This window comes from Tupaia chinensis, unplaced genomic scaffold (assembly GCF_000334495.1).
Source record: "Tupaia chinensis unplaced genomic scaffold, TupChi_1.0 Scaffold000146_1, whole genome shotgun sequence".
Taxonomy (NCBI): Eukaryota; Metazoa; Chordata; class Mammalia; order Scandentia; family Tupaiidae; genus Tupaia; species Tupaia belangeri.
Genome location: NW_006159616.1, coordinates 16109609 through 16125498, shown reverse-complemented (window position 1 = coordinate 16125498; position 15890 = coordinate 16109609). Strand labels below are relative to the sequence as shown.

The 15890-nt window shown below is 39.4% G+C and overlaps 1 protein-coding gene across 1 annotated transcript in view; it reads left to right on the top strand.

Moving 5' to 3' along the window:
- The window catches only part of PER3 (period circadian regulator 3), a 60422-nt gene that overhangs the window by 15607 nt on the left and 28925 nt on the right, over positions 1 to 15890 (top strand). Inside the window, exons 10-12 of the mRNA XM_014586595.2 lie at positions 3905 to 4010; positions 5053 to 5181; positions 5599 to 5728. Of these exons, the coding sequence (XP_014442081.1) occupies positions 3905 to 4010; positions 5053 to 5181; positions 5599 to 5728 (365 nt within the window). The remainder of the gene's footprint in view (positions 1 to 3904; positions 4011 to 5052; positions 5182 to 5598; positions 5729 to 15890) is intronic.

Here is a 15890-nt window from a genome sequence, read left to right as displayed (position 1 = left end):
GAAAGAGTTTTTCTGTGAATTTTTTTAAAAAGTTTATATTTTTGAGCCCAGCAAATGGCATACAGGTTACATGGCTGGATTCCCACATGGCTGACTGTAGTTCAAGTCCTGGACCCGGTGGCTTGAAACTCTAGTTAGACACACGTCCCAAGAGGAAAATGGAGATGGGATTGCAACATGACCATCACCCATTGGGGGTGATTTCACACCCTCTAGCAAAAGTCTCTCCAAAAAGTTTTTTTGTTGTTGTTGTTCTATGAGTAAGAGAAACCCAAGAGAGAGCCAGAAATACATACTCTTGACAGTGTTCTCACATCATGATCCACCCCACCCCCAGCCAACCCGAATCATAGGTACATGCATGCCTGGCATACTCAGGAAGATCTCTAGGTGCACACTGGTAACTTTCTCATGCAAGTGTGCTTTGTAGAACTTGGCATTTTACAGCTGTGTGACCATTCAGCTCCTCCACGAACTTTTTGAAGACCCCATACTTAAATATTCGGTACCACACTAAGATTAAGAAATGACGCTTTTTCTATCTTGTTACATAGTAGATGTGATGCACATCCATGGTGAGCAAAAGGTCTAAAGGCTACTGTTACCTCTTTTTGCACTCTAGGGTTTGTCGTCTTGGCAAAACAGGTCTGATTTTGTGTGTGTGTGTGTGTGTGTGTGTGTGTGTGTGTGCTTGCTGGAAAGACAGATGAAGACAGAAACAGAAGGAGAGAAATTGCCCCCCGGGGGGATGGCCATGCTACAATCCCTTCTCCTCCATTCTCCTCTGGATTTTTTGGCACACACACACGTACACCCTGTGTGAGTTTCAAGCTGCCAGATCCTGGACTTGAACTGCAGTAGGCTATGTGGGAGTCCAGTGACTTAGTCATTATGCCATCTGCTGGTCCAAGTCAGAAATTATCTTTCTCATAGAATAATCATTGTCTATTATAAAATTTTTAATGCATTTATTCCTTCACTAAATATTTCTAGATTACCGTATAAAGTATTGTGCTCTTAGATACTGAGAATGAATGGTAAATACAGTGTTCCCTTTACCATCATAAAGCCCACCTGTAACTGGAGAGACGTTAAATAAAAATGGCACCATAGTGGGCCAGACAGTGGCACAGAGGTAGAATGTGGTGCTCTGCAAGGCTGACTGACATGGGAGGGTTCCGGTTTGGCATCCAGAGACCTTCCCTAGTACACGAGGCATGTGTGTGTCCATGATCCAGGGCTGGCTTAGGCTAATTGCACATTCAGACCAAGTTGGGGGTGCCATCCCTCTCTCTCTCTGTCTCATACACACACACATGCGTGCACACTCATGGAAGAAATAAACTTTAAAAAATGAGTCAGTAGTATATAACTAGAGGGAAGGGGGATATGAGAGTGTTTAGCAAGAGAAATCATATTTCTCTATGTCCTTCGCAGCAGCTTCATGGGCAGGCAGGCTTCGAGGTGTCACCTCTCATTTACAGATAAGATCCATACTTAGCAAGGTAGAGTGACTTCCCCAAGGATCACTGAAGGAGGAAATTGAAAGTAGAAACTAAAATCAGGTTTCTGTCTTACTCCTAGTTCCCTTTACATACTTCATGACAGTTTGCTAATATTCGATGAAGACTGGCCCTCTCTTCATCAGTTTCAGTTACATCATTATTGATTGAAATATAATTTAGTTATGTAGACATTTTTACAACTGGGTATATCCAGATCTCCTGGTATAAAGCAATCTGTTGTGTTTCCACAGCAGAACGTCACTTGAAAAACAAAACCCAGATACCACTGAAAGATGTTCAAGCTCGTAGTGTGCAGGATGTTCTTACATTATGAACCAGAAGTACTTTTACTCCCAGACTTACGTTTGTTTATGTACTCATTCTTAAACATTTAGTGGGTGCCTGCTATAGCTAAGGGGCTGTTTTAGGTACTGGATGCAGGAGTGAACAAAATAGGCCCAAATACCTGACCCTGTAGAGACTGCATGGTCGTGGGAAACAGGAGGGGAAGGACATCTGACAAAGCAGTTACACGAGAAGTTAGTGCATCAGCTGTGGGATACAGAGGTAATGGATTCATTTACATATGACGTGTCATTTACATACGCCTGCCTGAGGCTATACTGGTGGATGTTGACTGGCACCCACCCCAGTCCAGGTGCCAAGAGGAGATAAAGGCGTGCAGGCAGCTGCTGCACTGCAGTGGAGGGGAGTGTGCCTGACGAGGAGTAGCCTCCAGGTGCACTTTTCACGACACTGTCAACATGTTAAGTTCTTTTATGATTATTTCTGCCTTCAGGAAAATGATTCGGCTATTAGGGAATGTGTGCAGAATAGCAGGCTTGCCATGATGGGAAGAGCGAGCACTAGCTAAATGGATTCAGATCTGACTATCCCCTATTGGTTATGTGAACCTGGGGGGAGTTCTTTAGATTCTAATCCACCGACTTCACATATCAGGGAGAATTCCTCCTTCAGAGGGTGATTGCGAGGACTCAGTGAAATGGTGTACTTGACTCAGTGTACCTCACTGATAGTACTTGATCTTCTGAGGTACCAGAGGTAGGATAGTGTGGTGGTAAAATTGTGGACTCAGGAGCCTCTACTCCGGTTCCATCATGAATAGCCGCTTAACCCTTACTAGCTAGGTAACCTAGATACAGTTTTTAATTCAGGTGAAAGAGAGAATACTTAGGGTGCCTGGCACATCGGAAGGGTTTTGAAAATGTTAATTAGTCTAATTGTATATATTAAAAATGAGTACAGTTTCTATCACATGGAAAGTCCTAAATAAATGTTAGTTCCTTCTCTTGTTTTCCTCTGTATATACCAATATATTTAGGTGGTAAATTTAAAATACTCTAGAATTTGAGTGCAACACTGAAATGTGACACCACATTTTCACCCCTAAAGTAGCTGCAGAATCATCTCTGTTAGATAACTCTTAAGTGATGAGGTACATTAAACACTAAATGTTTGGCAAATTGAAGTCTTCAAGTTCCACACTAGATTGCTCAGTTACTGTCAGATTGTGAAGTCCAGCCTCAGTGGTGCAGGCAATAGTGTAGTGAACTACAGTGCTCGAAGCCTTACGGCCACGTGTGAGCTCGGATCCTGAGTTAGCCTGAAAACACTCCAGGTGTGCTCATGCCCAAGGTCCTGAACTGTAGGACTGAGGAAAGGGCATCATGGTGTGACAAGACCTATCAAGTGGACAAGTGTACCTGTCTGTCTTTTATTTTTTTTTTAGCTAGACTTTTTCTATAGGGCACATGCGCTCACCCGAGAGATATAGACAGACAGAAAGTCAGAAATCACCTCCTAGGGGAGATGGCCATGCCACAATCCCTTCTCCATTCTCCTTGAGATTTTGGGCCTGCATACACACATACCCGGCATGAGTTTCAGGCTTCCAGGTCCCGGACTCAAACTACGGTTGATGACGTGGAAGTCCAGTGACGTAACCGTTACACCATCTAGTCTTGCCCCTGTCTGTCTTAATCTCTTTATTTCTTTCTTTCTGTCACACACTTGCTCTCTGTCATGAGTAAAATTAATTTATTATAAAATTTTTTAAGACTGGTTATTGTTGAAGATATTTTAGTAGCTAAGGAGGTTACTTGTCACTGATTTTAGATTTTGCACGTGTATCATACTGAAGCAGTTACAGGAAGATTAGTGCTAAAAAGAAACTGAGGAAGCCTGTTAGTGTCTCGTTTGTTTTTCAGTATTTTCTGTACCATCACAAATAGCATTTTAGCTTATGTTTTCCATATTTGGAGTTAGAGTTGTATTGTGAAAGTATAGGATTGTTCTCTGAAGTATTAAAAATCACTTTAGACTTTATTGCAAATTAAGTTTAAATTGCGTGACTCAGTCTTTCACTTGGCATTTTATAGGGGTCCACTAAATGAAGATGTTTTTGCTACCAGAATAAAAAAGAACCACAGTAATGACAAAGACATAGCAGAATTACAAGAACAAATTCACAAACTTCTCTTGCAGGTAAAGTGAGAGATTTTTAAAAACAGACACAAAAATTTCCCATAATTGTGTTTTGTGTTAACATTCATTAAAGAGAGTTTTATTTTTGTACAGAGAGAGTCTCTGTACATTTTATAAATTTTTGTTGTTCTCTTTTTGTTTTTAATTGGAATTTAATTTTTTGTTCCTCTTTCTATGTTAAAAACACAGAATATTCTTTAAGAGTCCATTTGTAGACAGTGAACAGAGCCACAGTAAGCAGTAGGACAGAGAAGTTATTCTTGTATGAGAAAATTCTGCTTGTATTCCAAATGCCACCAGTGTGCACAAACTCTTTTGGCGCTGGTGTTTTTTTTAATAATTTTAATAATTTTAAAGGTGTGAGACAAAGGGCAGTAGATCTCAGTATCTCATTATAAGGTCAAATCAGGAAAAGAAATACCAGAGATCTACCAGAGATCACTCAGTAAGCTTGTGGAAAATAAGAGCTGATGGTGTCACACATCTTAGCCCAGTGGTTTTCAGATGTCTTTCCTAGAGTTTCAAGGTTTCGTGAACTATTATGAAGTAATTTAAAAATAGGGTGGTGTATATGTCATTTGAGTTGTTCAGAGGATTGTGGGGTATTATTAAGCTGATTAACATTGTCTTCCCCCACAACTTCTTTGACTAGCTATGCCTTTTCCCCTTAGAATAGTAATTAGACATTTTTACATAAATGAGTCAAACTTCATGTATTTAATTTGTTCTCCTTAAACTCATCATAAAGAACTAGAGTTTATTTTCATATTTTTAAAAATCAATTATTCTGTGGCTTTAAAAAATATATTGTTCCAATGTCAAATGTACCTAGATAGAAAATTAGACTTTGCCCTTGAGAATCACTGACTTGGCAAAGGAATGTCTCTCATGTCAGCCTGAGAGTTTAGAAGCCTCAACTTTCTCATACCTAATTCAGGATTTTGGAAATTTTCATCTTAATTTTCTGATGATTTTAGGTAAACTCTGAGGTAGATATTTAGATAACCAATAACTCCGAAGTTGGTCTTGTCTTTTCCTTTAGCCCGTTCACGCGAGTGCTTCCAGTGGCTATGGGAGCCTGGGCAGCAGCGGTTCCCAGGAGCATCACATTAGCGTGGCATCTTCCAGTGAGTGCAGCGGGCATGGTGCAGAGGAGCCGCAGAAGGAACCGGTGAGTGGGCAGGTGCTGTGTTTTGGTATAGGCAGCCTTTTCTCTGTAATATGTCTATGCCAGATCTGCACATGTGACCTCCTAGTATGTGTTCTCGACTTGAAGATCTCAACTGATTATAGACATTTTAATCCATTTTGGTTTGGAAAAATGTATGTGAAAAGGAAATCTTACTCCTGGACAGTGATATTTGAATGAACTGTGTGCTTTCTGAGAATTGACATGTTGTGAACAGACTTACTTAACGTTTCACTGGGACTGGTGTGCCATGGCATGTTGGGAAACTGAATGTAAGTGATAACTGTGCTTTTAGTTATTTTGTCTTCAGAGAACCAAAATCAAATGTGTTTTATTTACTTACCTTTTATTGAACAGTTTTACACCTTTAAAACATATTTTATCATTCTTTTTCCTAAGATGACCTTGAAGCAGGTCTACGCCAGTGTAAATAAAATTAAGAATCTAGGTCAGCAGCTCTACATTGAGTCGATGACCAGATCATCAATCAAGCCAGTGAAGGGAACACACACGGGACTGCTCGGTGGTGGTGAGTCAGCGGGACAGCCCCCCAGGTCTTCTTTTCTGCATAGACATGACATAAGTGAGCCAAGAGCATAGATTGCTTTGCAGATTTCCTTATTTGTCCAGGTACCTGTAGTAATATTAATAATAATAATGGCAGCAGCAAATATTATTCTGAAAGCTAGAAGTTATTAGAATGTAGTTTCAATTACACTTTTACTGAAGAATTAACTTTCATGATAATACCAGCGAGTTCAAAGATTTTCTTGTTTGTATAAGCTGTCTGCAAACCAAAGAAGTTGATTTGGGGCCAGTCCCATACAATAGCCTGATGGGTAAGAGAGCAGAATTCCACGGGGCTGACTGTGATTCAAATTCTGGCCCTGGTGGCTTTGAAAAACACACAAGGCATGTGTGTGCACATGCCCAAAGCCCTGACAAGCACATACATACTCTGGCAGTTAAACAGTATTTGAGGACCAGCCAGTGGTGTGGTGGTTAAGGTGTCTAGATTCCACATGATCAACTGCACAATTCAAGGTCCAGACCCAGTGGTTAAAAAATAGACCAAGTGTGTGCACAGAATTCCTAAGAAGAGAATGAAGGAGAAGTGGCATGGGGGTTCCCCCTGGAGGGTCCACAAGCATTCCTTACTTGCTCTCTCTCTTTCCAGTGAGCACACACGCCCTGTACCAAATTTTTAAAAAAGAGTTTTGGACCAACTGATGGCGTGGTTAAGGTGGCTGGATCTGCCTGGTAGTGAAGGTGCTGGACCTGGTGGCTTGAAAAACACACCAGGTGTGTGTGCATGCATGCCCAAAATCCCAAAAGAAGAAGTGGAAGGAAAGGGATTGCAGTGTGACTGTCCCCCTTCACATTTTCCTTCTCAGTCTCTCTCCCCAGCAAGGAAATATGCCCCCACAGAAAAATTTTAAAAAAGGAAAGAAAATGAAAAAAAGTTGAATTTAAAATGCATTTCAGATACTAAAGTATATAAAAATAATAATCCCTTTCCATCAGACAGTGGGGAATATCTATGACCTTAATTGAATGAAAATCTTTGGCTTTTTTCTTGATACATATTATTTTTCTCTAATACGAAGTAAAGGATATTTCAAAATAATTGGATTAAACATATTAATTGGCATTATTTGGAAAAGTTAACCTAGTTGCATTACATAGCAGAGGAAAATTCTATAATGTAGAGATCAAATTAGGTTGGCTTTTTAATTTCTTACCCCAAATGTTAATGTAATTTTGGAAGATGTGATAGATTTTGGTTACCTAAATTGTTAGATAAATATAGACATTTCACACAGTAGAGGTGAAATTTCTTTCCCGGGGTTAATAGTAGTAACAATAAAAATAATAGTTGTAGGGGCTGGCAGGTGGCTTGGTGGTTAAGGCACTGGACTCCCACCAAGCTGACTGATTTGAGTCTCAGACCTGGTAGCTTGACTTGCCTTCTTACTTTCCCTTTCTCTCTCTCTCTGTCTCTCTCTGGTCAAAGTAAGAAATAACAACAATAACAAAGTTAAATAAATACATAATTCTTTATTTTAAAAAAGTAATAGCTGTATTTTTCAGGAGTCTCATGTTTTATAGCACGGAAAAAGTAAAACTTATTCTCATAGATGATATCATTGGGAGCCTTAGTCTGTGCTACTGTAACAGAATTTCTAAGACTAGATATTTTATAAACAACAGAAATGTGTGTCTTACAGTTTTGGAGACTGGGCAGTGGAACACTAGTTCTGGCAGGTCTCATATCCAGTGAGGGCTCAAGTCTGTGCTTCCAGGATGTTTCCTTGAACACCATGTCTGCTGGAGGAGACGTGCTCTGTCCTTAGATGACAGAGGGACTGCGTCCAGCCCTTTTTTAAAGTTGTTGTCCCATCCATGAGGGCTCTGCTATAATGACAGACACTTCCTAAGGGCCCCTTCTTAATAATGCCACACTGGTGTTTAAGTTCCAATGTATGACTTTTAGAAGGACACAGCATTTCGCCCAAAGCAGAGCCTGTATGACTCCTTCCACATATAGAAGTCTTGCCCTTTACGTTTCTCTTGTCGGCTTTATGGGAAGTTTAGCATTCCATTTGTTTCTTCTTCTATTACATGTAAGCTTACAAGATAGGGAAAAACTGCCTTTTTTCCTCCTCAAAACCAGCAGATTCACTGTCTGCAGAATTTATTTTAAATATTATTCTTGTTATTTGTCATTATCCCATGTCCTTGTAGAGAAAATTGTTTTAGGAGGCCTTAAAGACAAAATTGCTACTTTTTTTTTCCCTGCCTGATTCAGTCAGTCCTTCTCCCGCTACCTTGCCTGAGGTCTCATATTAGTATCACAATTTTACACCTGACCTGTTTCATCTCATTATCTTTCTTTCTCATCTCCTGCATTACTGTTTCTTGTTATCTACCACTGATCTGGTAATCTGATGGGTAGTATCTTTTTTTGAAGGCTGACATCATCATTCGTGATTTTATAAAATGTAAGCCACAGGTAAATGTGTGTGTCTATGCTGCTGCTTTCTAAACTAAAATGCCCCACTACTTAGATGCATATGCATCTCACAGCACACATAGGATGTGACTTTGGGGAAGAAGGAAGATCTGTTGCCATTTAGTATAGCCTTGAAAACCCAATGTTTCTTGGATATCTTGATTTTATTAACTGTTTGAGACATAAGTTGTTTTGTTTTTTTTGTTTTGAGAGATTTTTACTACAGGGTGCATGAACTTGCTGAAGAGACAGAAAGCTAGAAATCACCTGCAGGGGGATGGTCATGCTACAATCCCTTCTCCTCCATTCCCCTCTTGGGATTTTGGGTATACACACACATGCACCAAGCATGAGTTTCAACCTGCCAGGTTCAGGACTCAAACCATTGTCCACCCATATGGGAGTCTAGTGTCTTAACCACTACATCACCTGCTGCCTCTGAGACCTACAAGTTTAAACAGTGATAAAGAAACTGTCTCTCTTTGAAAGAAACAAAGGTATGCCTTAAAAATATTACAGTGTTAATGTTAGAAATTGAGAGGAGATATACACCAGTGAAAAAAATGTACGGTGGTCATCGCATGCATGTTTTATGGACAGAGTGTTAGAGCTGACACTTAAGAACTTACGTTTATATTTTACCTTTCTTAATCAAGGGCGGGTAATACTTTTTGTTTATAGTTTTATTTTTCTTGGTAAGGTTATATAATATTTTAAAGTGGATCCAGAAGGATGGGTTTTTGTTTTTCGTTTGTTTGTTTAAGACATGGTCTCACTGTGTTGTGATCCTCTTCTCTCACCCTCCTGTATTGCTGAAATTATAGGTATATTCCACCATAGTCACCCTTATAGCTGTATAGGAATTGAGCCCAGGCCTCCTGTGTGGTGCCAGTCTTTGGAATACAGTTTCTTAGCATCACATGCCACTGTGGTTAGCCCAAGAAGGGAGATTTTTCAAGTTAACGTAGGAGGGCAAGGCAATAGAGAGATATCAGGCACTTTCAGCTACATGTACATATGCCAGCCACAAGAGACCTAATTGGAGAAACCCAGGAAAACTGAGTGATCTGTGTCTGGGTGATAGAATGCCTGAGTGCAAACAGATGACCCATGAACTGAACCATGGCAGAGTGAGAGTACTTCCAGTTTCTGCTGAGGGATGTGGAGAGCCAAAAAGAGCATCATTGCAGGCTTACACAAATGAAAAAGCCAGGCAGACCACAAGTTCATGACCTTTCTTTGCAGCCATCAGAGTGCAGAGGTTACAGGGAGGAGTTACATGCTTGCAGGGAGGAATGAGACATGAGTACTTGATTACGGCATACAGGCTGAGTAAGTGAGTAAGGGAGAACCAAAAGTTCAAAGTAGGATAGACTTACTCTGTGAGAAAAAGCAAAAAAACTCCAGTAAACAGCTGCCACCTGAAGCACAAAGTATAGTGAAAGGAATTTGAAAAGTCTGTTTATAAAACTTTAGCATCAACAGACTCAAACTTGGCTTAAAATGTAATTAGACTAATTCATACACAGACTTAATAGAAGGTAAGGCATGCCAGTGTCCTACACAAGTTACTCAGTTCTCAATAAGAAATTATGACGCATATGGAAAGGCAAGGGAGAAGAAACCTCCCAAGAGACAAAACAATCCTCAGAACAAGACAAAGATATGCACAGAAGTTGAGAAGTGATAGGAAACTTAAAATAATTATGAATAACATTATATATTATCAACATTAAAGGTTCGTAGTTAAAGTGGGCAACATGCAAGACAAGGTGATCAATCTAGCATAGAAATAGAGCATTAAAGAAAGAGTCAAATGAAAATGTTAGAGATGGCTTTCATGGGCACTCAATACAACCAAGAAAAGAATTGGTAAACTCAAAAACAGATAACTTCAGAAATTCAGATCAGAACAGAAAAAGAAGAATGAAACAAACAGAATAGAACATCCTAAGAATTTGAGAGTAATATCAAACTAACATAAGTGTTACTGGAATCCTACAAGAAATAACTTGAAGAAATAGCAGCCAAGAATTTTCCAGCGATCCAAAGGACATCAAGTCAAGTCAATATAGAAAAAAAAGAAAAGAAACCACATCATCTTATCACCTTCAAACTTCTGGAAACCAAGAAAGAAAATAATGAAAACAGCCAGAGGAAAAAAAGACTACATATAGAGAAAGATAATAATTACAGTAGACATTTCTTCAGAAACTGCACACTGAAAAGACAGTAGAGTAGCCTCTTTGAAGAAAAGAAACTTTTAACACAGAATTCTAGACCTAGTGAAAAATATTCTTCCAGAAATGAAGATGATACAAAGAGTTTCTGAAACAGAAATTGTAGAAATTATTGCCAGCAGGCTTCTGTAGGAAATGCTAATGGAGGGCCAGATCGTGACCCAGTGGTCGTGCACATTCCACAAGGCTGGGTCCATGTGAGAAGGTTTCGGGTTTGCATCTAGGAACTCCCTAGACACACTGAGGACACAGTGCCCATGATCTGGGGTGGGCTGGGGGATGGATCTCAGCTGTAGGATTCTACTGGGGGTGCTTGTTTCTTTGTTTCTCTCTCTCTCTCTCTCTCTCTCTCTCTCTCTCCTCTCTCCCCTTCTCTTTCTCTCTCTGTCTTTCATGGAAAATGGGGTAGATGGACATCTGCAAGTGCACATGCTTTCTGGCAATTAAAGAAAAAAAAATGTTTTTTTCTTAAAGTCAGAAAAAAAGAAAGAAATGCTAAAGGAATTTCTTAAGGCAGAAGGAATATGATACCAGACAAAAAACTTGGCTCTAGAGCCAGATGGTAGCTCAGCAATAACGCAGCTCTCTGTGAGGCTGACCCACGTGGGACGGTTCCAGGTTCATGTTCAGAGACTTCCGTGAACATGCCAGGTAGGTGAATGCTCATAATCAGAAGTGGATCTGAAGCTGGGTGTGATTTGCAGCATAAGGACCCTGTTGAAGTACCTACCCGTCTCTGTTTCTATTTCTCACTCTTCCTCAATTACTCATGGAAGAAGTAAGAGCAGAACAAAACTTGGATGTACACAGAGAAGTTAAAAGCACTGAAAATGGTTTTCCAATGGAAATAGAATATATTTTGTAATTATTTTTAATTGCTATAAAAATAACTGACTAAAACAAGTATTATTCTACATTTATAGCATATATAAAAGTAAAATATGTGACAGCAGTACTGTGAAGATTGGAAGGGAAGTATTAGGAATATATCATTATAATATCCTTACACTATATTTGAAAGAGTATATAATATTATTTCGAGGTAAACACTGAGTATTTATAAATATATCTTGGAAACTTGAGGACAACAATTAGAGGAGGTTTTTAAGGATGTATAAATAACGGGTGATCAGCAAAGATAAAATAGAATTTAAGTCACTTGGGACCAGCATATGGCATAATGGTCATGTTGCTGGATTCCCATGGAGTTGACCTCGGTTTGAGTCCCAGACCCGGTGGCTTGAAACTCACGCCTCATGCATGTGTGTGTGTGCCTAAGATCCCAAGAGGAGAATGGAGGGGAAGGGATAGTAATGTGACCATCCTGTCTCTCTTTCTCTGTCTAGCAAGTGCATGCACTCTATAGCAAAAAAAAAAAAAAAAAACCTCTCTAAAAAAAAAAAACTCTCTAAAAAAAAAAGAATTGAAGACACTTAATCCAAAATGAGGCAAAAAAAGAAAAGGTAGAAAAAAGAAACAGCCAAAAACAATAACAAATGGAACAAATAGAAAAAAAAATGGCAAGATGGGATATTTTAATCCAGTAATATCAATAATCACATTAAATATGGTATCTCAGCATACCAGTTAAAGTCAGAAATGATCATATTGGATGAAAAGATCCAGCTATATACTATTTTTGAGAACCCATTTTGAAAATAACAGGCTAACGATAATTAGAAAACATCTACCAAGCTAACATGAGTCAGGAGAAAGTTGAAAAGCTATATTCATATCATACACAGTATATTTTAGAACAAAGAATATTACCAGGGTTACAGAAGGAGATTGTGTTAGGATAAAGGGACTGATTCTCGAAGAACATAGAACCGTTCTACATGTTCATTGCAGCTAACATGAGAGCTTTAAAATACATTCAGCCAAAACTGATACTGCAGTGAGAAGTAGACAAATCCACAGTGGTATTTGGAGACTTCAGCACTCTTTTCTTTTGTGTTGATGAAAGAAGTAGAAAAAGTTAGTGAAGATACAGAACACTCGAACACACATCAACAAGACTGACCTAATTGGCATTTATGGGACACTCCACCCAACAACATAATACATATTTTCCCCCACAGACTCAGGATAGCCCATATTCAGGGTCTGTATAAACCTGAATAATTTTTAAAGAATAGCAATAATGCAGAGTGTATCCTCTGAATGTGATGAATTAAGCTAGAAAATCCTCAAATGTTTTGAAATAAAAGACCTCAGGTCAAGGAGAAAGTGTCTAGGGAAAGGAAAGCATTTTGAACTGAATAAAATGAAAAGACAACATAAGCTACATGAGACATACGTAAAGCAATGCTTAAAGGGAAATTTAAAGCATTGTTTATATCAGATAAAGAATGGCCTCTACTCAGTAGTCGTAAGTTTTCTATTTAACAAACAAGAGAAAGAACCAGTTAAATCTAATGTAGCTGAAGGAAGGAAATAAAAACCAGATATCAATGGAATTTAAAGCAGGGAAAAAATAAAATTAATAAATCTTTAGCTATGCTGAATGAAAAAAAGGAAGACAAATTAGACTTTATCAAAATTAAAAGCTTTAGGGCCAGATGGTAATATGTAATGCTGTGTGAGGCAATCCCGCACGGGTTGGTTCCTGGTTCGAGTCTGGAGACCACCAGGCACATGCCCGTGATCCAGGTCTGGCTGAATGTTGGTGGTGGAAACCCTATGGCTAAATACAAAGTATTAATGTACACAGTGTACACAAATTGTTGTTTGTTTCTCACCAGAGTATGGGTTAGCAGTTCTGAAGCTACTTCGTATGTATACTAGGGTTGAACAAATTGGTAAATTAAATACATTACAGAGTGGTAACTAGATTCCTTACTACCAGAAAAGTTACAAATAACCAAAGGAGGAATGCTGAAGTGAGCTTTGTGGTACTGGCTTAGAGTTAAAGTATCATGAGCTCACTTCCTCTTGTTTAATGTACAGATGAGTGGATGGATGGGTAGACACGGGTTAGTATATAGACATATATTTGCTAGCTCTGTCCATTGAGAGGACCTATAAACAGGGACACATTTAGGAGTGAGTATAGCTAGCACTCAGATCTTGATTTCTAAGTATATTTTTCCAATAAAGAGAACCAGAACCAGAATGGAAGGAAGTGCTCAAGGAAGAAAAAAAAAGGGGGGGACCTGACATGTCAGAAGGCCACAAGAGACAATTTGAAAGCATTCCCGATGGCCCAAACTGAAACAATTTGAGCAACAAAATAAATGATCATATTGAATTGCAATCCAACCAATAAATATCTTATGAGTGCCTAATGAATGATTAAATAAAAAAGAGGGGAGGAAAACTTTTTTTTTTTTTTAAATTTTCTGTAGGGCGCATGCAGTCACTAAAAAGAGGCAGGGGAGTGAGAAAGTACTTGGGGGAATGGCCATGCCACAATCCCTTTGTTCTCCTTTTGGGACTTTGGCCATACATGAACATGTGCCTGGGGCATTTTTTACACCAGTGGGTCCAGGACTTGAGTTATGTATTTCACTGTGTGGGATCCAGCTGCCTTAACTACACTACTGGTTGGCCCCAAAACTCTTACTTGTAGAAGAAGTTTAATACATGTAGACAGAAAAAGGAAATAGAAAATTGCTATTAGAATTCCACAGAAGTAATTGCTACAGGGAGTATCATCCATTGAGTGCCTAAATTAGTAGATGAAAGGTGTTTTTTAATTGTGGTAAAATATACATAACATTGGGGACTAGCAGTGGTATAATGGCTATATTACTGGCCTCCCATGTGGTCGACTACGGTTCAAGTCCTGGACCTGGTGGCTTAAACTCATGCTGGGTGCATATGTGTGCGTGCCCAAGATCCCGAGAGGAGAATGGAGGAGACGACAGGATTGCAGCGTGGCCATCCCCCCTGAGGGGTGATTTCTGTCTCTCTGTCTTTCTAGCAAGCACATGAGTGCCTAATGAATGATTAAATAAAAAAGAGGGGAGGAAAACTTTTTTTTTTTTTTAAATTTTCTGTAGGGCGCATGCAGTCACTAAAAAGAGGCAGGGGAGTGAGAAAGTACTTGGGGGAATGGCCATGCCACAATCCCTTTGTTCTCCTTTTGGGACTTTGGCCATACATGAACATGTGCCTGGGGCATTTTTTACACCAGTGGGTCCAGGACTTGAGTTATGTATTTCACTGTGTGGGATCCAGCTGCCTTAACTACACTACTGGTTGGCCCCAAAACTCTTACTTGTAGAAGAAGTTTAATACATGTAGACAGAAAAAGGAAATAGAAAATTGCTATTAGAATTCCACAGAAGTAATTGCTACAGGGAGTATCATCCATTGAGTGCCTAAATTAGTAGATGAAAGGTGTTTTTTAATTGTGGTAAAATATACATAACATTGGGGACTAGCAGTGGTATAATGGCTATATTACTGGCCTCCCATGTGGTCGACTACGGTTCAAGTCCTGGACCTGGTGGCTTAAACTCATGCTGGGTGCATATGTGTGCGTGCCCAAGATCCCGAGAGGAGAATGGAGGAGACGACAGGATTGCAGCGTGGCCATCCCCCCTGAGGGGTGATTTCTGTCTCTCTGTCTTTCTAGCAAGCACACACGCATTATAGCAAAAACCTCTCAAAAAACATAACGTTAAATTTACCATTTTAATCTTTTTGGGTTTTTTTGTTTTTGCTATAGGGCACATGTGCTTGCTGGTGGGTGGGGAGAGATAAAGTGAGAACTCACCACCCACAAGAATGGCTATGCTGCAATCCCTTCTCCTCTATTCTCTTGGGATTTGGGACACGTACGCACATGCACCCGTTGTGTTTTCAGGCTACCAGGTCCAGACTTGAACAACACGGTCAGCCACGTGGCCTCCATCTGCCTTACCAATATACCACCATCTGGCCCTCCATTTTAACTATTTTTAAGTGTATAGTTCAGTGGTATCAAGTACATTTATATTATTATGTAACCAGTAGGTAAAAAGTTAAGAGAAACAGGGTATTTGCATGGTTTTAAAATATTTCTCCAAAACAAGTATTGTTTCCATTATTTATTACATTACAGAATAACTTTATGCAGGATATAGTTGACAGATGCCACCTAGCCAACGGTCAGGGCTAACAACTCATTAACCAAGATTACAGTCATGAAACATCAGCATCTGCACTCCTGCAGAAAGAGAGACCCATACCTCTGCAGCATTCTCTTCCAAAATGCATATCCTCCTAATCATGAGAAAATACCAGAAAATCTCAAATTGAAGGATTTTCTGAAAAATTCCTAAACCTGTAATCTTTAAGTGTCAAAATTATGAAAGACAAGAAAAGACTAAGGAACTATCACAAGTTGAAGTAGACTGAGGAGACATGACATCTAAATACTGTGTGAGATCCTAGATTGGCTCCTGGAACAAAAGACTACAATTCGTGGGGGGGGGGGGAGCAAGGTGGAA